At 33.4% G+C, this 23,038-nt stretch overlaps 1 protein-coding gene across 2 annotated transcripts in view; it reads left to right on the top strand.

Annotated features, from left to right (window-relative positions):
* The window catches only part of LOC143054574 (uncharacterized), a 111,032-nt gene that overhangs the window by 75,743 nt on the left and 12,251 nt on the right, over window positions 1-23,038 (top strand). For both annotated transcript variants that reach the window (XM_076227594.1, XM_076227595.1), the window contains exons 18-21: window positions 3,608-4,061; window positions 5,787-6,562; window positions 8,525-8,555; window positions 15,218-15,489. In XM_076227594.1, coding sequence (XP_076083709.1) covers window positions 3,608-4,061; window positions 5,787-6,562; window positions 8,525-8,555; window positions 15,218-15,489 — 1,533 coding nt within the window. The remainder of the gene's footprint in view (window positions 1-3,607; window positions 4,062-5,786; window positions 6,563-8,524; window positions 8,556-15,217; window positions 15,490-23,038) is intronic.

The raw sequence follows: 23,038 nt of genomic DNA, 5'->3' as shown, positions 1-23,038 counted from the left end.
ACAGCTATTTACTAACTTAAGATATAAAATAAGGAAGTAACAGGGTAGGAATTGTTGGGATCAGTTAAGGGTTAGGGAATCAAAGCTCCTTCAACACTGCATGCTCTTTAGTTCTGCTTGTGAATTGAAACAGGAAAATGATTGTTATATAAGTTTTGAAACTCACTCAAAATCTTTGCAACATGCATGCCAATGATATAAATTTAAATATGAGAAATACATTTGTAAGAAGTTTTGAGGCAAATTCTGCTGTTCTTTTTGGTGAAAGACATTTGATTATGCCAAATTTGGTTAAATGATCTTGATAATTCATAATAAAATTAAAATTTCCATTTGACATACTTTGCATATCATTTAGAATAATTTTACATATGAGATGATTAAATTCCTTTTACAAAATAGGTTTAACTACAACTTTTTTTGTCAGAACTTTGTGATGAAGCGGACATTCGCCATAATTAAAATTATATTTTTATGCCCCACCTACGATAGTAGAGGGTCATTATTTTCTGGTCTGTGGCTCCGTTCGTCCTGGTTTTCAGGTCAAGATATATCTGCCCTGAAATTTTCAGATGAATCAGACAACCCGTTGTTGGGTTGCTGCCCCTGAATATGTAATTTTAAGGAAATTTTGCTGTTTTTGGTTATTTTCTTGAATATTGATATAGATAAAGATAAACTGTAAACAGCAATAATGTTCAGCAAAGTAAGATTTACAAATAAGTCAACATGACCGAAATGGTCAGTTGACCCCTTTAGGAGTTATTGCCCTTTATAGTAAATTTTTAACCATTTTTCGTAAATCTTAGTAATCTATTACAAAAATCTTCTCCTCTGAAACTACATGGCCAAATTAATCCAAACTTGGCCACAATCATCTTTATGGTATCTAGTTTAAAAAATGTGTGGCGTGACCCGGCCAACCAACCAAGATGGCCGCCATGGCTAAAAATAGAACATAGGGGTGAAATGTAGATTTTGGCTTATAACTCTGAAACCAAAGCATTTAGAGCAAATCTGACATGGGATAAAATTGTTTATCAAGTGAAAATCTATCAGCTCTGAAACTTTCAAATGAATAGGACAACCAGTTATTGGGTAGCTGCCCCGAAATAAGTAATTTGAAGGAAATTTTGCAGATTTTGGTTATTATCTTGAATATTATTATAGAAAGAGATAAACTGTAAACAGCAATAATGTTCAGCAAAGTAAGATCTATAAATAAGTCAAATGACCAAAATTATCAGTTGACCCCTTTAGGAGTTATTGCCCTTTATAGTCCATTTTGACCAATTTTTCGTAAATTTTTGTAATCTTTTACAAAAATCTTCTCCTCTGAAACTCCTGGGCCAAATTTAACCAAACTTGGCCACAATCATTATTGGGGTATTTAGTTTAAAAATTGTGTGGCGTGACCCGTCCGACCAACCAAGATGGCTGCCATGGCTAATAATAGAACATAGAGGGGAAATGTAGATTTTGGCTTATATCTCTGACACCAAAGCATTTAGAGCAAATCAATCTGATTGAGTAAAATTGTTTATCAGGTCAAGATCTATCTGCCCTGAAATTTTCAGACAAATCAGACAACCTGTTGTTGGGTTGCTGACCCCGAATTAGTAAGTTTAAGGAAATTTTGCAGATTTTGGTTATTATCTTGAATATTATTATAGATAGAGATAAACTGTAAACAGCAATAATGTTCAGCAAAATAAGATCTACAAATAAGTCAACATGACCAAAATTTTCAATTGACCCCTTAAGGAGTTATTGCCCTTTATAGTCAATTGTTAACAACATGTTTTTAGGAAATATTTTCCACTGTAATTACTGGGCCAAGTTCTTTATAGAGAGCAATATTTATAGCAACAAGAATGTTCAGTAAAGAAAGATCTACAAACACATCACCATCACAAAAACACCATTTTGTCATGAATTTATCTGTGTCCATTGGTAATATGCACATAGACCAAGGTGAGCGACACAGGCTCTTGAGAGCCTCTAGTTTAATCAACAGCATTGTCCTATATAAGTTATAAATAAAGTTGAATTCTTTGCTTCACTGTTTTACGTCATGCCCACTAACAAATTGAAAACTTACTTACGCCTTATTTTTAGTCCAGATTTTTAGTATTCGTATTGTTATCTTAGAAAGTCTTACTGATTAAAATACTACAATAGGTAACAATTTGACAATTTAGTAGTGTCAACCCTGTGGTTATGACCCGTGTATATAGCATATTAATCCTGAATACAACGTTTGGTGGTGCGCCTGTCAGATGCGGAACATACAGATAAGGTAATAGGTAACAGGTGAATATACTATTGGTATCGGTAGCGGACTCGACCCGGAACTTCTTAATTATTGGCAATATTAATTACGTGGAAAACAAAAGGGCCTGGAGTGGTGTAATTTTTAATCTACACCTTTGTACTATATTAGTTATATATAAAGTTGAATTCTGTGATTCGTCGTTTTTACGTGATGACGGCTGACAAATTGGACCTCGTAATCTTAGTATTATAGATAGGGTTTAGCTTTTCCCTTGGCATTTAGACTCTGTCACCTTGTTAATTAAACAATTTCAATAACTCATGTTTAGATATCTATTTTTTTAGTCGTGCATTTTCAAAAAACATAACTAGTATTCAATGGGGTCGAATTTTTCACTTGCAAGTGAATAACTCATCAGCCATGTTTTTTTAAAGTACCAAAAAAGCGAACTAAAATCTCATTCAACAAAAAAAAATCATATCTAACTTTTTGTATTAAAGAGCAAATGCCCCTTTAACAAAAAGGTATATTTAAGGATTATTAACTGAATTTTGGTCAGCTGACTGAGGGTATCACAAGCCCAGTCATAAGTCAGCACTTTTTGTGCTGACATGAATTGTCATTGATATGGTTATATTTATAAATTTACTGTTACAAATGTTTGAATTTTTTGAAATACTAAGGCTTTTCTACTTCAGGCATAGATTACCTCAGGTGTATTTGGCAAACTTTTAGGAATTTTGGTCCTCAATGCTCTTCAACTTCGTACTTTATTTGGCATTTTTAACTTTTTGGGATTCGAGCGTCACTGATGAGTCTTGTAGAAGAAACGTGCCTCTGGCTTATATACTAAATTTAATCCGGGTACATGTGGTATCTATGATGAGTTTATTTTGATCGGCTGACCATATTACAACATTGATTGACAGCTGTTAGTAAATAGATGACAAAAATCATTTAAATATTAGTAATTATTGGTAATAGCTAGGCAGTTTAAGGAATTACTTGTATTAACTAAGTGCAATTTTAGTAATAACATGTAATTCCTAATTTCAACTATTTACAGTAACATATACATTATTTTATGTACATGTATTTAGAAACAAAGTAACAAAAGAAGATGTTACCATGCAGTGTAGTTCTGTAGCTGTCAATGACAAATATCCATAAAAACAAAACAAAAAATAATTGTACAACAGTCTTTTGTAATCACTTAAACCAGTTCTTTGAATAATAATTATATCATATTCCTCTACAAGTATGACGTCAATCATTTGCAAAGCATCCTATTCAGCCTTCACATGTGTACTTAAAGATGATAATTTTTGACAGGAAGATGTGGAAACCAGACGTGCACTATTGTACAGCGAAGTAGAGGAACTATTTAAAGATCACGAGGGAAGAAATCATCTTGTCCTTGACAAAAAAATATTTGTCAATGCAACTGATAAAAATGATCAAGAAATTGAATCCCTGAAGAAAGCCATCACAGAGCTTACTTTCGATCATCCATGTTGGGGGGAGAGGATGCCAAACGCTTGGGTCCCCCTTGAACTGGAGATTGCTGAATTGGTAGCTGCAGGAAAACAAATCCTGTCATTGGTAGAACTTAAAGAATTGAATTCAATCAGCAAGGTGTCCGTCCTGGATTCAGTACAACTTCATGACTTCCTACACTTCCAACATTCTCTTGGGAAGCTTATCTACTTTAATACTATTCAGCTCCAAAATTATGTGATAATTAACCCGCTACTCATGGTGGAGGTCATGAGATCCTTTGTGACAGGTATTAATCAATTACGTCTCTAATGTTGTTATAACTTGTGTCCAATCCCTTTTGCTACTTTTGCAAATAAAATATGTTTAAACTATTAATCAATTGAAAACTAAGAGTTACTGACTTATTTCATGCAGATGTCATTGTTGTACATAATGAGGCCATTGAGCAGAACTGATGTATGGCTTTTATTTTGTCTTCATGCTGTTTATTATTCTTTCTTTAATGTCCTTTTGCATTCTTTATGATCCTCCGACGTTGCACAGCTATGTAAATGACAATTGACTCATCAGTGAGTGTATCTGTCCATTCGAAACACATCAGTATTCAGAGACTGTTTGCCATAATGATTTGTTATCACAACCCCCATAGTCAGCACTTTTTGTGCTGACATGAATTGTCATTGATATGGTTATATTTATAAATTTACTGTTAACAAATTTTTGAATTTTTGGAATTACTTAGGCTTTTCTACCTCAGGCATAAATCACCTTAGCTGTATTTGGCAAAACTTTTAGGAATTTTTGTTCTCAATGCTCTACAACTTCGTACTTTATTTGGCCTTTTTTACTTTTTTGGATTCGAGCGTCACTGATGAGTCTTTTGTAGACAAAACACCCGTCTGGCATATATACTAAATTTAGTTCTGGTATTTAAATGAGTTTATTTGACTTGTTAGGATTAGCTGTCGTCATATTCTCTCCATCCTGTTCTATTATCACTTTTATTGGACCATTTTTAGCTCACCTGACCTGAAAGGTCAAGTGAGCTTTTCTCATCACTTGGCGTCTGGCGTCCTTAAACTTTTACAAAAATCTTCTCCTCTGAAACTACTGGGTTAAATTTAACCAAAATTGGCAACAATCATCCTTGGGGTATTTAGTTTAAAAAATGTGTCCGATGACCTGGCCATCAAACCAAGATGGTCGCCATGGCTAAAAATAGAACACAGGGGTAAAATGTATATTTTGGTTTATATCTTCAAAACCAATGCATTTAGATCTATCTGCCCTGAAATTTTCAGACGAATCCGACAACCTGTTGTTGGGTTGCTGCCCCCTGAATTGGTGATTTTAAGGAAATTTTGCAGTCTGGTTATTATCTGGATTACTATTATAGATAGAGATAAACTGTAAACAGCAATAATGTTCTGCAAAATAAGACCTACAAATAAGTCAACATGACCAAAATTGTTAGAGAAACCCTTAAGGAGTTATTGTCCTTTATAATCAATATTGAACTTTTCATTATTTTTGTAAATTATACAAAAATCTTCTTTTTTAAAACTATGGGCCAAATTTAACCAAACTTGGCCACAATCATTACTAGGGTATCTATTTTAAAAAAGTGTCTAATCGCCCTGCCTACCAACCAAGATGGCCGACATCAGTAAATACAGTAACAGGTGAGCGACACAGGCTCTTGGAGCCTCTAGTTTCACAGGAGCAAAGGGACTTTTACATAGTAAGATTAGTTGCTGTCATATTCTTTCCACCCTGCTTTATCATCAGTTTTTATATTTGACTAGTTTTACAGGAGTAATTAAAGGGACTTTTACCATTTAATTTAATAGCTTGACCACAAAACCTTATGCATCATATTGTGTGGGTATCATTCTTTTTGTTTAATTTGATGTTACACAGCAGATTGTTGTCCTATAGGAATTTGTTCAAAATAAAAAAATTATCAATGAGGGAAAATAAAAAAAATAAAAACAATTTTGTTTATTTTTAGATGAAGGATTTTGGCCAAAGAAAAGAAGAATACAGGAAACTTTCAGGAGAATGTCAGAAAGTGGGATCATACATCGAGAAGACTTGTATCAGATATGGAAACAGAAGGACTTCCGTGCAGTTTTACCATACAAAGAGTTTATATTCAACATACTCATTCATTTAGATATTTTGGCAGAGCAACGGAGGTATGATACAGCTTCGGGAAGTCGGTTACCAGTAGAGATGTTCTTTGTTCCATGTATGGTCACACAACGAAATACCACCAGCTTTATGGACAAAGAGTGTACACCAGTGAGAGCTATATGCTTAGCATTTGTTTTTAAAGGGACTGTCATACCACCAGCTTTGCCTAATCGTCTGATTAGTGCCTGTTTGAGCATGTGGACTCTGAAGCAATATGAAGGTAGAAAGCTCCTCTTTTCAGGATTTGTTGTAGTCTCATTTGACAAGTCACATGATATTGTAGTTTGTGTTGAAGGCAACAAGATTCTTCTGTATATAGTCCATAAAACCTCGGCTGGACTTATAGTACGAGATATAGCTACTGTAGTTAAGGAATGTTTGGTTACAACACTGGAGAGAATTTCGGATTTCTATCAGTCCACAATCCATGTAAAACGCTGTCAACAATTACCGTTCCATCTTGAATATTCATGTTCTGAGATGAAATGCTTCATTGATGAAGAGGAAGCTTTACAGTCAAATGAATGGGTTTGTGACACACATAACATAACCCATAGAGCAGGAAACTCCACTATTTGGAACCAAGAAAAGGTATATATTAGATACATTGTATATGGTCATTAAGAAAATCACTGATAAATTCAAAGAAAAAATAACACCAAGATTGAAATCTTAGGACAGATGATGTTAGATTTAAAAAAAAAAAGGTAAATACGAAAAAATAAATTGAAATCTTAAATAGGTAATGCTTGAACTTTGCAAAACTCATTTGGTTAATGAAAACAAACAATGAGAAGTGTTTTATTTTCTATTTTGTATTGGGTAGGTGCTGGTAAATGACACTACTTGTAAAATTAACCTCTAGTAATTTATGTGTTAAATTAACTATTCAAAGTCTATTTGCATAATTATAATTCCAATGCAATTTATTAACAAAATCCCAGGAATACAATTTAACTTTAGCATTCTATCAAAAAGTATACCCCTTTTCTAAATAAGTAAATAGAATTATGAACTCAGTAAGTTATGAGAGTTACGGACAATACATTTCTGTTATGTTTATCATTTACTCAATCTGAATAAAATTTCATGGGTAACAGATTAAGTGTGTGTTTTTCTTTTGTATCGTTTACATGATTTAAAAACAGAATGGCATCTGTTGATCAATTTTTTTGGCAGTCAGGAGGGTATAAGAACATTCGTTGTTCGATCTGCTAGTCAAGTGTGTTTTGTTTATAAGGGAAAAGTTGTCTGCTTAGTTTAAACATATTTATTTATAGTGGATTGGGAAACAAGTTTTGCAACTTAAATTACTCCCTTTCCACTTTGCGGGTGCGAGTGCTGCCTTATAGTGGCATTAGCCTACTCTTTTTCGAAATCTACACGGGCGTCTTTAACGTGCAAGAGATATGGCTCTCTCTTAACACGGGTCAGCCATTTATCATCCCCTTCCGACGGACTATCATCGTGTCCTCAAGACCATACTCACAGATGGTGTCAAGGAAGAACCGAAAATTGAGTTCCTGAAATTTTCACTCCAAACAGGAATCGAACCGCAAACCTTTGTGTTAGTAGTCCGATGCACTAACCACTTCACCACGGCTTTCTTGTCTGTTTAATTCAGATCCCTCTACAAATACATGTGTTTTGCATTCATACGTATAAAAATGCGTTTTTTTAATTTTTTCGTTTGGGCTTGCATTATATTTGCCTTCTGGTTTAAATGAAATGTTCATCCTATGTCGACTCTTCAAAATTAAATAGTCTAAATTGAGTACTAAACTAGGGTAAATTGTATGGCCTTCTAAAAACGATAGTAATTGTCCAAATCCCGATGTGGTGTACTCATTTTTTTGCACCTTTTCATTGCGGTATAACATCTATTCCATAAGTTTATTGTTTTCTGTTTGGTATTAAATTAATAATCAAGATCCATTTTGTTACATCTAATGATCCTTTTATTTGGCATGATTGCCAAAAGCTGTCAGCAGAGGTTTATGCACATCCGCTGTTCGATATGCTAGTCAAATGCGTTTTACTAAATTAGACTCATCTACTTTTGTGGTATTTAGGAAAATGTTTATATAATCCAATTATCCTATTTCAAATCTTCAAAATTTAAGAGTCCATCCTACATTGAGGTAGATAATATGGCCTTCCAAATACCGTGTCGTTTTCTAACATCACTGACGAGACATTAATTGATGATATTAGGATATAGTGTACTTTTGCTCCTTTTGGTTGCGGTATACCATCTTTTCTGCAAGTTTATTGTTTTCTGCCTTTTAGTATTAAATTATTAGTTAAGATCCAACATCTGGTGGTCCGTGTATTTGACAATCGCCATTGACAGTCAGCAGGGTTTAAGAATATCCGTTGTACGACCTGCTGGTCAAATGCGGTTTTGTTTATAAATATACATTTTCGCTTTTTTTTTGCCTTTAAAAAAATGTTGTTTGTGCTGCATTCAGACGTCTCTACCAAGAAATTTATTTTGCATACACACGTATTAAAATTGTGTTTTTTCATTATTTATATATATTATTTCTCCAGGAGAAAGAACAGTGTGAGCCGAATTGTCCAGGTAAGAATTCTTTAACTATGTTAAGAATTTTCCAATCTGTGGTGTAAGAAGGAGATATGAGAATTATATTTAATACTGTAATTACACTGAATTTTGTCTTTTAATTTATGACTTCTTTTTCAAATGTGACGCATAAACATACTGTTTAGTCTTTTAATTGTAATCATGGTAATAGTAAGGGAGTTTTCTATTTTGTTTCACAATAACAAGCTTTGAAAAAGATTGTAATAAATTGATTGTATATTATTAATGGAACTAAAATAATAGAAAAAAATGTAAGGGTCTGTTTCCTTGTTTTTGAGATATAAGCATTGAAAGATTGGCAGGAAATGATTCTTTCTAGATTATTCACACTTTTAACATAAGCAACTTTTTTCCTTCCAAAACTGAAATAACAGATTTTTTAAGATTTTCAAATATGACTGTTAAACTATGTGTTAACCTATAGCTGTACAATGTAACCTATGGGAATGCAACAAGAGTATAAATCTCAATAACCGCAAATTATACCATAGCTATCTATGGTATAATTTTCACAATTATACCATGGATTGTTGTGTACGATTTTCGAAAAGAAAAACAAAGATGGCGAGACCTAAAAAAGGCCGCCTGAATTTTTAAATTGACATATGAACAACAGAGTCAATGTGGGGCCACTAAGCTAAACTGCCCGCTTTGCACCAGCCGATATAAATGAATGCCTAGGGTGGGAATCGAACCCACGTACACCAACTCCGTTGTCCCTATATTTTTAAATGAACAAAAAATTGTCAAGAACAAATTTAAAAAAAAGGTATAAATGTGTTAAAATTTAATTATCAAATTATACATGAAAATATAAGTTGATTTTCGGTGATTCAGAATCTGATGTCTACTTCGATTGTAGTCACATAGCCTCCATTGTACAGCCATATGAATATATTTGGTAAAAGAGTTTAAAATTGCTGAGGCACATTTTTTTGGGGAGGAGGGAGCGGAAGGCACGCCCTTTTCAAAGAGCTTCATGTGTGGTAGATGCGTAGTCCTTTTTTTAAATATAGTTTTACCTTAAATGTTGACTTGCTAGACCCCTCCCCCTTCAAAAATCCTGGATTCTCATCCGATTTGATATAAATCTAAACTGTTAACGATGTTGCTTAAGTAATAACAATTATGTTTGAGAATTAAAATAGATAGGTTCCTTTAAATGAAGCTGAATATATAAAACAATAGAATAAACATCGCATGCAATTTTAATCGTGGACATTTTGAATACCCTGTTAATTAATGCGTCGACTTGGGCTTCTGGTACAAATTAAAACATGGAATTATTCATCCAAACTCACTAAAAGATTCTTGAGATTCAAATTTCCACGGAATTATAAAATTAGTCAAAAGTAAAAAATTATCGTTTCGAACATTTAAAATTTTGATAAAATAAAAAAATACACTAACCCTTTGCAGTTCAACTTTTAATCTGGGGTTCCGGAAAACTTTTAAAATATCTCTTGCAGCCATATGCAAAACATCCAATTTCTTTTGTCTGTAACGTTACCCGTCACCAATGTAGATGTGCATCCATCGCTGTCGAAAAATCTTGTCCAACTGATGTTCCCGCTGTTTCAGAAGCCCTTGCTTATTTCAGAAAGTAGGCGGAGCTTAATGTGTAAGGTCCAAAAAGGGTAATTTGACTGATTCGTATTAAAGTATTTTTAAAGTAAACTAACAAAAATATATGAAATACACATTTTTAAACAGCAATATATGCGATAGGTTAAAACAGATATTTCATATATTTTGGATAGTTTTGTGGTGTACATGTCTCGTGAGGTTATTGCCGGGAATTTCAACAAAAGCTATGGTATAATTTATGAAACACCACAAAACTATCCAAAAGATATGAAATATCTATAACTTATATACTATACACTGGAACTGCGTGGATAAAACCAGAGAACTTTGATTGCCTAACATAAGTTCAAGAACAAGTGACACTTAACTTATGTAAAACTATTTGTTAACCAACATTAATAAAATTAAAAAACCAATTGTTCAGAGAACAATTGAAGGCCTTTCCACATCAAAGAAATTTTGTAAAGAAGCTACTTTCTTCAGACTGATGCGATAAATAATGGTTTTGATATATTTGAAAGTGAACTAAAGTAGATAATATGCTACTTCCGGTTAAGTTAATGTTACTTTTGGTCTCATATGATAGCTTTTTTCACACTGATTCCAAAAATATATAGTTTCTATATACATGATATACTTTTGCCTGTAAACCGGGATGTAATTGACCACTTCCGGTTTACAGAAAGTCACTTCTAGTCTTTAGTGATTGATAAATGTATTTAAATTACAAAATGTATGGATTCTGAGTACTTTGATATGAAAAAAGTGCAAAAAAAGCTACTTCCAGTTTTCTCAAGGTCACTTCCGGTTGTCATTTTTCAAGGTCATATGTCACCTAACCTTTTGTACAAAGTCATATGGCTTTATAATGAACTTAGTTGAAGTTTATATCAAATAACTATATATTGAGACATTTCAGGGGCACTATCTCCTATAAGATGCACTTTAATTGTATTAGATCAAATGTAACATATCTTTATTACAATAAAGCAAACATTTTGCGCTTGTTTTTGTCGAGCCTGCAACTTTTGTTGCAGAAAGCTCGACATAGGGAAAGTGATCCGGCGGCGGCGGCGCCTTTAGCTTACCTCTTAAAAGCTTTATATTTTAGAAGGTAGAAGACTTGGATGCTTCATACTTTGTATATAGATGCCTCATGCTACGAAGTTTCCGTCAGTCACATGTCCAATATCCTTGACCTCATTTTCATGGTTCAGTGACCACTTGAAAAAAATGTTTCGGATTTTTTGTATTAATGTTGAATTCTCTCTTATTATAGGTAGTAGGATAACTATATTTGATATGTGCGTACCTTGCAAGGTCCTCATGTCTGTCAGACAGTTTTCACTTGACCTCGACCTCACTTCATGCATCAGTGAACAAGGTTAAGTTTTGGTGGTCAAGTCCATATCTCAGATACTATAAGCAATAGGGCTAGTATATTCGGTGTATGGAAGGACTGTAAGATGTACATGTCCAACTGGCAGGTGTCATCTAACCTTGACCTCATTTTCATGGTTCAGTGGTTATAGTTAAATTTTTGTGTTTTGGTCTGTTTTTTTCATACTATATGCAATAGGTCTACTATATTTGTTGTATGGAATGATTGTAAAGTGTACATGTCTAGCGGGCAGATGTCATGTGACCTTGACCTCATTTTCATGGTTCAGTGGTCAAAGTTAAGTTTTTGAGTTTTGGTCTTTTTATCTAATACTATATGCCATAAGTCAACTATATTTGGTGTATGGAAATATTTTATGATCTTTATGTCAGTTGCGCAGGTTTTATTTGACCGTGACCTCATTTTCACGGTTTATTGCACAGTGTTAATTTTTTGTGTTTTGGTCTATTTTTCTTAAACTATAAGTAATAGGTCAACTATATATGTTGTATAGAAGCATTGTTAGCTGTACATGTCTGCCTGGCATAGTTCATCTTACCTTGACCTCATTTTCAAGGTTCATTGGTCTTTGTTTAGTTATCTTGGTTAATGTTAAGTTTATGTGACAGTTGTTATAAAGCTTAGCTTTATACTTAGGACTATCAACATAATATCAATGATTAGTATAGAAGGCAAGACATTTCAGCCTGTGCACTCTTGTTTAATGTATATCTTTAAAACTGTTGGATAAAATCTCAAAACAAGGCAAAATCAAAATTTAGAACTTGACCGTGACCTTTGACCTTGACCTCATTTTCTAAGTTAAGACCTAGGGGCCTTAAAAAAAACATTACAAGGTTATATGGTTAATAGTTGGTGAGTTGAAAACACATACCGACAAATTTATTTTGTAAAGGTAGATAACTCCTAAGAATCGCTTCCAAATTAGCAAAAAATTCCTGAGGATGTAACGAACAATTTGTTCAAAGAATTTTGTCGATATCTTTTTTCGTTACAAAGGATATGCACTCTGATGATAAACAGTAAATAGGGAGATAACTCTTACAAAGAAAATGGTTCGGCTTAGCAGGGTGAAATTTAATGGTGCATAAACTATACGATACAATATAAGAAATATCTAAGCGACATATTGCGAAACAAACAGTTATCGCAAGAACAAAATGTGGCGGGAAAAAAAAATAATAATCAGAACAAATACAATAATTATAAAACAGAATTTCTATCATGACAATGCCACAGAACGTAATATGTAAAGAACGTTACAACATTGTATCTAAAACATTGGTAATTAAAGTAATAACTATTACATTCAGCCAACGTCAACCCTTAAAGTTATATATTTGTCAGTGCATAACATTATTTTTATTATGTTATCATGACATTATCACAGCATATGTTAATGACCCAACATTAATAGTCCTGACCTTCAGCCAACGTCTAAAACACGTTGTATGCTGGATGTATGTATGTACTGGTAAATGCCTCCGATATCCGAAGAACCCCTCGAAAACTGCGAGGGTACAGTGGCATCCATGTACACTCCCTTACGGGATTAATGGAGATGTGTCACTAACGTATGTTTATACGACAATTATTTTTACAAGGACAATCAATCCCCACCCAACACAAAGGGAGTGCTAGGACACCGGGCAGTCTGTTATTATGGTGGAGGAAGCCGAAGTACTCGGAGAGAACCACCGGGCCACTCGGTGGAAGCAGACAAACCAGAGAGATATCAGAAGATTGATCTCCAGGTCAAAGTAAGGGACAACTTTGACCAACCGAGGCCCCCAAAGTACCCATTCTAGTTTAAACTCCGGTCTGGGTACCAGAGATGTGTGTGAGAGGGTGAAAATTACCCTTCTGATGTGCTGATATTTTTAGCACCCCGAGTGAGAATCGAACTCGGGACATTCAGCACTGTAGCCATCGGTCTTAACCACTAGACCACGAACTCACACACTTACAATGATGTACATTTCTGCTTGTCAGAGTTTATTTGACATTAACCTTATTTTTCGTGGTTCATTGCTCAATGGTTTTGAGATTAGGTCAGTTTTTCAGATACTATAAGGAGTGGGTCAGTCTAGCAGCGTTCAATTGACCTTGACTTCATCGGTAATTGGTGGACATTGAGTTTTAATGTTAAGTCTGTTTCTCAAAAACTATATTAATTAAGCCATATGGCAACTATGTTTGGTGTATGGAATTATGAAAAAAAAGTGCACCTATGCATTTTGGCTTCGCAAATCATATGTGTATATGACTTTTATCTTACTTTTATGGATTCTGTAATGTTCAAGTTTTATTGGAATTTATAGTAAAACCTTGACCAGAAAGACTTTCAACATTCAAGTATAATCAGATAAGCAGTCAATAATCTCAGCATGTTCACTCTTGGTATCATATTAAGCTAATTATTCTGAAAAACTGAGATGACAATAGAGAAACACTACACACTGCCAAGACTCTGAAAAGACCATAATGTGTGCTCAAACAGATTTAATATGACAAGACTCGAGATAATCTCAACAGTACTTAACTTTACTTATCTGTACTTGACCTTGATGTAGACTTTACTTAATAAGTCTGATTGCGTCTTGATCAGTTGGTAATATTCTTAATATGGTCTCAACAAATGCAAGACCAGTCTTTGTATTTAAATCTAATATGTACTGGTGCGTCAGTCAACACTCATAAAAAAGAAGATGTGGCATGATTGGTAATGAGACAATTGTCCACAAGAGACCAAAATGACAGACATTAACAACTAGGTCACCGTACGGCCTTCAACAATGAACAAAGCCAATACCGTATAGTCAGCTATTAAAGGCCCTGATATGACAATGTAAATGTCAAACTATATATGGTTTATGCAATAACTGGAATTGGTTTATGTCGGTCAAGTTTGTTAAACAATAGGTCAATTATAGTTGGTGTATGGATTGATATTAAGGTGTACATGTCTGTCAAGCAGGTATCATCTGATCTTGACCTCATGATCATGGTTCATTAGGTAATGTAAAGTTTTTGTGTTTTAGTCCGTTGTTCAAGTACTCTAAGCAATATCATCATCATAATGTTGGTGTATGACATGCTTGTGTAAAGGTGTTAATGTTGTCTAGCAGATATCATTTGACGTTGAACTCATTGACATGGTTCATTGATCAATGTTAAGTTTCATTTTAAGGTGGTCTGTTTTTCAATTATAAATAATAGATCAGTTATATTATGTGTATACAAATTGTAAGTTGTAAATGTCTGTTTGACATGATTTATCTGACCCGTGATGCTTTAAGTTAAACCGTATCTTTAAAACTTTCAACATCTATGTAGATGTTTCGGTCTGTCATTCCAGATTTATGGAACATTAATTGTCAGATTTTTAACATACTGTTACCAAAACCTTAGTTTACTTCGATTGATTTAGTAGAAACTTTAAATACTATTAAAATTGGTGAACATAACAAACTGGTTTAAACTGTATCATCAGGCATGCTTCTGTACATATCTATTTAATGTGCCTTCGAAATATCCAATATTAGCTTGCATGAATTTCAAAATGCACAACAAGGGTGTACTATGTTCTCCTAGTGTAACTTTGTGTTGTTTTCTGTAAGTGGGATGCTATTTGTATTATTATTTTCAGGTTTAAGTGATGATGCTTTAAACCAGAGACCAAGTGATATTGAACTGTTGCGTTTTTCAATCAAATGTGCATCAGGCCATATGCATGAGTTAGTGACATTTCTGGAAATGTCTGATCAATGGGATACTATCACAGAAAATTATCCCACAAATAAAGAAGTTGCGAAATTTGTTATTTTATTAAAATGGAAGGAGAAGAAAGAAAAGAACAATTTTAGAGCATTAGCAGAAGCTCTGACAAACATGGAAATATCATCACATGTTTTGTGTCAAGTAAGTGTATACCTATTGTGTAATGAATAAAACCAATTTGAAAATTTGACATTGTGAACATGTTTAAAAGTTCTATATATGGACACTTTTAATATGTATTTATTTGTGTCATCAATCAACATGAATTCAATATATATTTAGATGACGTACTCACTTGTAAGGCTTGCTAGAGGCACTTGTCTGTTTTACACACTGTATTTGCTCTTATGTGTCCTTTGTGGTCTTTAGTCTCTTCTGCAATGAATGATATACATATTTAATATTCATATACAGTTGCACATATGACAACTTTTTGTTTAAGGCTTGATATTTCAAAGAAATGATTGTTTGGTGTAAATGTTGGTCTTCTAAGTATTGAACATGACCTATTCCCAAGTATAACTGTCTTGCTTAATGTTATTAGACGTGTCTCAGTATTTGTACATCCAACATTAATGAATTCAGTTATGATGTCTCATTTGTAATTCTGGTTTGATGTTGTTTTATGTCTTATCTTTTATGGTTTTAAATCCATTTTTATTTTCTTTATGTTTGTAAAAGTAAAGATATTAATCACCTAGATCATGTATATGATTTTTAGGTTTAAAGCAACTATATGCACAGGATGTATTCGTTTCTTTTAAAGTTTTTATTTAAAAGGAAATCAAGGTTATAACATACAAATAATTACACTCTTACTACACAATTTTATCTTAATATTCTTGTAATGTTTAGGAAATACATCCTTACAAACTGAAACCCAATTTCATATTTGGAAATTTAGCTCAGGGACGTCATTTTTTGTAACGTTGAAAAATTCATGTGAGGCACATTTCATTTATTTATATTCTGTTGTGCTTTATTTGTAATATGTCGTAAATTAGTTGTAGGTGTTTGTTGTTATTATTTGATTTACATGTTGAAATGGATTATTGTATATTGTTTATTTATGTACTTGTGTGTACATGTACTGAATGTTCTTGCATGTATTTGTACTTTATTCATGTCACATACCGTAGTCAATTTAGCAGTATTTTTAATATTGCTGTATAAGCGGAAGGTTTTGTTCGTTAAAAAAACAGATGCAACCTACCATTTTTATACGACCGCAAAAATTGAAAATTTTTGGTCGTATATTGGTATTATGTTGGCGTCGTCGTCGTCATTTTCCGAATACTTTTAGTTTTCGCACTCTAACTTTAGTAAAAGTGAATAGAAATCTATGAAATTTTGACACAAGGTTGATGACCACAAAAGGAAGGTTGGGATTGATTTTGGGAGTTTTGGTCTCAACATTTTAGGAATTAGGGGCCAAAAAGGGCCCAAATAAGCATTTTCGTGGTTTTCGCACTATAACTTTAGTTTAAGTAAATAGAAATCTATGAAATTTTGACACAAGGTTTATAACCGCAAACGGCAGGTTGGGATTGATTTTGGGAGTTTTGGTTCCAACAGTTTAGGAAATAAGGGCCAAAAAAGGGCCCAAATAAGCATTATTCCTGGTTTTTCGCACAATAACTTTAGTATAAGTAAATAGAAATCAATGAAATTTAAACACAAGGTTTATGACCACAAAAGGAGGTTGGGATTGATTTTGGGAGTTTAGGTCCCAACAGTTTAGGAATTATGGGCCAAAAAGGGGCCCAAATAAGCATTATTCTTGGTTTTTGCACCATAACTTTAGTATAAGTAAATAGAAATATATGAAATTTAAACGCAAGGTTTATGACCATAAAAGGAAGGTTGGGTTTGATTTTGGGAGTTTTGGTCCCAACAGTTTAGGAATAAGGTGCCCAAAGGGTCCAAAATTGAACTTTGTTTGATTTCATCAAAAATTGAATAATTAGGGTTCGTTGATATGCCGAATCTAACTGTGCATGTAGATTCTTAATTTTTGGTCCCGTTTTCAAATTGGTCTACATTATATAAGGTCCAAAGGTTCCAAAATTAAACTTAGTTTGATTTTAACAAAAAATGAATCCTTGGGGTTCTTTGATATGCTGAATCTAAAAATGTACTTAGATTTTTTATCATTGGCGCAGTTTTCAAGTTGGTCCAAATCGGGGTCCAAAATTAAACTTTGTTTGATTTCATCAAAAATTGAATAGTTGGGGTTCTTTGATATGCCAAATCTAACTGTGTATGTAGATTCTTAATTTTTGGTCCCGTTTTCAAATTGGTCTACATTAAAGTCCTAAGGGTCCAAAATTAAACTTAAGTTTGATTTTAACAAAATTGAATTCTTGGGCTTTTTTGATATGCTGAATCTAAACATGTACTTAGATTTTTGATTATGGACCCAGTTTTCAAGTTGGTTCAAATCAGGATCCAAAATTATTATATTAAGTATTGTGCAATAGCAAGAAATTTTCAATTGCACAGTATTCAGCAATAGCAAGAAATCTTCAATTGCACAGTATTGTGCTATAGCAAGAAATTTTCAATTGCACAGTATTGCGCAATAGCAAGAAATCTTCAATTGCACAGTATTGTGCAATAGCAAATATTTTCAATTGCACAGTATTGTGCAATAGCAAGAAATATCTAATTACACAATATTGTGCAATAGCAAGAAATTTTCAAATGGAGTTATCTTTCTTTGTCCAGAATAGTAGTTGAATCAACTTAAATCATTGTTTTATACACTATGCAATGTATATTCACTTTTACTATCAACTGATAAATTAAAACAATCTTTACCATTCAGTGATATTTTACATTTTGATTTTTAAGTTCATTAGACCACATTCATTCTGTGTCAGAAACCTATGCTGTGTCAACTAATTAATCACAATCCAACTTTAGAGCTGATCCAGCTTGAATGTTGTGTCCATACTTGGCCCAACCGTTCAGGGTTCAACCTCTGCGGTCATATAAAGCTGCACCCTGCAGAGCATCTGGTTTTAAATCTCCTGTACCAAGTCAGGAATATGGCAATTGTTATCTAATTTTAAAAGGCCCTATTGTTTATTGTTTAAAGTCAAACAAGGATAAATTTGGTAAATTGCCTATCTTTTCCAGCTTAATTTCTGACAAAATGTTTCGACAATTATCATTTACATCTAAAGTAGTCAGCAAAACAGAAGTACATTTAAGGGAACTGTTCGGTGAACATTCAAAAGAATCCGCCAGTCAAACTTTATGCGTTCAAGGCCATTGTTTAGATCTTTTTTTTTAAATGGGTATGTGTTTTCTGAAAGCTTTTAAAACAATAACCTTGTCAAACCTTCATGGAATTTTATAACATTTGGACTGAACATGCTGAAGATTGATTTGTTTAATTTGCAGTATCTAAGACAAAATCTTGAAAGCTTTAATTTATGTTCTTTTCATGTTTAGAACACAAGTCCTGAAGGACACATGTGAGTTCATGCAATCACTCGGCGTCCGTCATCTGTCGTTGTCGTCGTGAACTATTTCAAGAATCGTCACTCTAAAACTACTGTACCAAATATCTTTTAACTTTAACTTAATGTTTCTAAGGGTAGTTTCTGACGAACCGAACAACCAATTGTTGAGTTGCTGCTTCTTTATTGGTAAATGGTAATTTCTAAGGAAATTTTGCAGTTTTTTGTTATTATCTTAGTTAGTATGACCAAAATTGGCAATTGAGCCCTGAAGAAATCGTTACCCTTTAAAGACAATTTTAATCACTTTGTTCATCATGCTTGATAACATTAAAAACATATTCTTCTCTGAAACTACAAGACCCAAACACTTTTTAACTTTATTTGAATGTTCCTTATGGAAAATGGTTTATACATTGTATTCAAAGTTTTGATCATTTAACAAACATGGCCACCATGGCTAAAAATAGGACATAGGGGTCCACTGCTGTTTATATGAAAAAACACTATAGCAGTTAGAGCCAAGTGGTATGGAGTTAAAGTGATGAATAAGTCAAGATATATCTGCTATGACATTTTAAACCAATTGAACCACCTTTTGTAGGTGAAATTCTAAATGGCTATAAATGTTCAACTAAGTTAAATCTACAAATAAGTCACAATGATAAAAATAGTCAATTCACCCTTTCAATAGTTGTTGCCCTTCAAACGTTTTACGTTTTACATTTTTAAGGTCTTTCCCCTACGTGAGGAAAGACCTTATTGTTTTTCTAATGGTTTTTTTTCTTCCAACATTTTTTTGACATGCCCTCCCCCCGTTTCTATTGAAGTCATCAAGACCAAATGTTGACCATCGATAGATCTCATTATAACGTATTATTAGATGAGGCTGTGTAGGATTTCATCATCCCCTTTGAGAGTTATTTTCCCTTGAAGCATTTTTTTTTATTTGCATTTTTCCTAAAAAGTATTAGAGATAGAATAGAATTGAAAATGGCAGCATGTACAGGAACAGATGACAATGTTAATAAACATAAACGATTAGTAGGTTATTTACCCTGGTATGGAGTTATTCCCCTTGAAAAATTATACATTTTTGGAAAATTTTTATTTCGAGAACCAGATATTCTTTAATTTGCACTCAAGGTCAAAGGTCACTGAGTGCAAAACAAAATATGCTGTAATCTCGACGACCTCTACATTTTATACACACGCTCAATAATGTTCAAAATTTGCATCAAGATAATTCAAAAAAGTATAGTATTGTGTGTATATCTTTGAAAAGGTAACAGATATCAACCTACTATAAGCTTAAAAAATGAACAGTATTTTAAGACCTTCAATTTGAGGTCAATGTCAGGTCATGATTAAATTTCACCTTGACCTTCAAAGAGTACTATGACCTTGACCTTGTGACATTTAACAGATCAAGTGGTCCTGAGTTGAATGGTAGTAGTCCAATGTCTTTACGACTTCCGGTTCTCAAGTTTGGTATTGCATCATATATTTGATGATTCATTGTGACCTTGATGAACTTTGAAATTGTCCCAATTTTTTTTCTACAATGATGTCCTTTAAGTGCAGATCATTTATCATTTATCAGATTTGAGATATCTATTGTCGTTTTAGAGGTAATGCAGTTTGAAATTTTGCGAGCGGAGGCATGTATTTCTGAATCAACAACAGGTTACCACCTAAAATGTTTTAGAAATTGAAGAGGTTAACATTGTTATATGTTTGACCAAGTACAAAAAACTTTCCGTGGAAGAAAAACCCAAAAAATCAATTTGAAATTTTCATGTTTTGCATTGACTTTTTACGTTTCATAACTTCTATTTATATAGTTGATATTGCATCATTTTTGGCACTTTGTCAAATGGGGTCATTTGATATATCAAATTGAAGGTCTCAATAAACTCTACTCTAAAATGAAAATTTTAAACCCACTTTTCATCCCAGGGGTAAGGGTGGGGTCATTTAGTGCAAAAATTTAATTATTCAGATTATAAGGTTGTCGCATACCAAATGAAAGAACATAAAGCGTACATTTCAAATTTTAAATTGAAGTCCCCCAAAAATTTGTTGGGTGGGGTCATTGAGTGCAAAAAAAAATTCTTTTAAGATAAGGTTGTTGTATATCAAATGAAAGGTCATGATGTATACATTTGAAATATTAAATTCCTGACCTCCAAAAATGAGTTGGATGTGGTTATTTAGTGCAAAAATCAAACTTTCTAGAACATTGCGTTGTCGCATATCAAATGAAAGATCATCAAGTCTATGTTACATTTATCATACTTCCGATCTCGAAAATGTAGGCGGATGAGGTCATAAAGTGTAAAAAGCGAAAAGTTTCAGAAGGTATGCTTGTCGTTATCAAACAAAAGGTCGTACAAATTACATTACGAAAACATCACTTTTACAGGAAAGACCTTTCAGTTGTTTTACAAACAATTGAGATACTAGTTGTGAAAGTTTTTCTTTTTAAAAATTATCTTTTTCTGAAAATACTTAGCCACATGCTTCAACAGTTTAATTTAATGGTTCTTAGGCTATTTAGTTTATTTTCTTTGGTTACATCTCCTGACATCAGACTTGGACTTCTCTTGAACTGAATTTTAATGTGCGTATTGTTATGCGTCTACTTTTCGGCATTGGCTAGAGGTATAGGGGGAGGGTTGAGATCTCACAAACATGTTTAACCCCGCCGCATTTTTGCGCCTGTCCCAAGTCAGGAGCCTCTGGCTTTGTTAGTCTTGTATTATGTTAACTTTAGTTTCTTGTGTACAATTTGGAGTTTAGTATGGGGTTCATTATCACTGAATCAGTATATATTTGTTTAGGGGCCAGCTGAAGGACGCCTCCGGGTGCGAGAATTTCTCGTTGCATTGAAGACAAGTTGGTGACCTTCTGGTGTTGTCTGCTCTATGGTTGTTGTCTCTTTGGCACATTCCCCATTTCCATTCTCAATTTTATTATATCTAACTGCCAGGGGTCTTTAGGCCAATATGGCACCTTATTGTCAGGTTACTGTTCAAAGATAGTAAGTTTTTAAGAAATTTTATAGTTTTGGGTTATTTAGTAATTTTGATATTATTAGCTCACCTGACCTGAAAGGTCAAGTGAGCTTTTCTCATCTGACTTGGCATCCGTCGTCTGGTGCCCTGCATCTGTCGTCCGTAAACTTTTACAAAAATCTTCTCCTCTGAAACTACTGGGTCAAATTTAACCAAACTTGGCCACAATCATCCTTGGGGTATCTAGTTTAAAAAATGTGTCCGATGACCTGGCCATCAAACCAAGATGGCCGCCATGGCTAAAAATAGAACACAGGGGTAAAATGTATAGTTTGGCTTATATCTTTAAAACCAAAGCATTTAGAGCAAATCTGACATGGGGGTAAAATTGTTGATCAGGTCAAGATCTATCTGCCCTGAAATTTTCAGATGAATCGGACAAACTGTTGTTGGATTGCTGCCCCTGAATTGGTAATTTTAAGGAAATTTTGCAGTTTTTGGTTATTATCTTGAATACTATTATAGATAGAGATAAACTGTAAACAGCAATAATGTTCAGCAAAATAAGACCTACATATAAGTCACATGAGAAAAATTGTCAGTCAACCCCTTAAGGAGTTATTGCCTTTTATAGTCAATTTTAACAACTTTTTCGTCATTTTTTGTAACTCGTACACAAATCTTCTTCTCTGAAACTACTGGGCCAAATTTAAAGTAACTTGGCCACAATCATAATTGTGGTATATAATTTTAAAAATGCACCTGATGACCCCACCTACCAAACAAAATGGCCGCCATGGGCTAAAATTAGAACATAATAGTAAAATGCAGTTTTTGCTTTATATCTTTGAAACTAAAACATTTAGGGCAAATTTTTTAAGATTTAATAAAATTAACGGTACCAATTTTCTTGCACCAGATGCGCATTTCGACAATACATGTCTCTTCAGTGATGCTCGTGGCCAAAACATTTGAAATCCAAAGCTTATATAAAAGATGAAGAGCTATAATAAATGTCCATCAGAATAAGATCTATATCCTCAAAAATTTTCAGATGAATCCTACAACCCGTTGTTGGGTTGCTGCCCTAAAATTGGTAATTTTAAGGCAATTTTGCAGTTTTTGGTTATTATCTTGAATACTATTATAGATAGAGATAAACTGTAAACAGCAATAATATTCAGCAAAGTAAGATCTCTGGGTAAT

Source organism: Mytilus galloprovincialis, chromosome 12 (assembly GCF_965363235.1).
Source record: "Mytilus galloprovincialis chromosome 12, xbMytGall1.hap1.1, whole genome shotgun sequence".
NCBI classification, from domain to species: Eukaryota; Metazoa; Mollusca; class Bivalvia; order Mytilida; family Mytilidae; genus Mytilus; species Mytilus galloprovincialis.
This window is presented reverse-complemented; position numbering and strand designations above follow the sequence as displayed.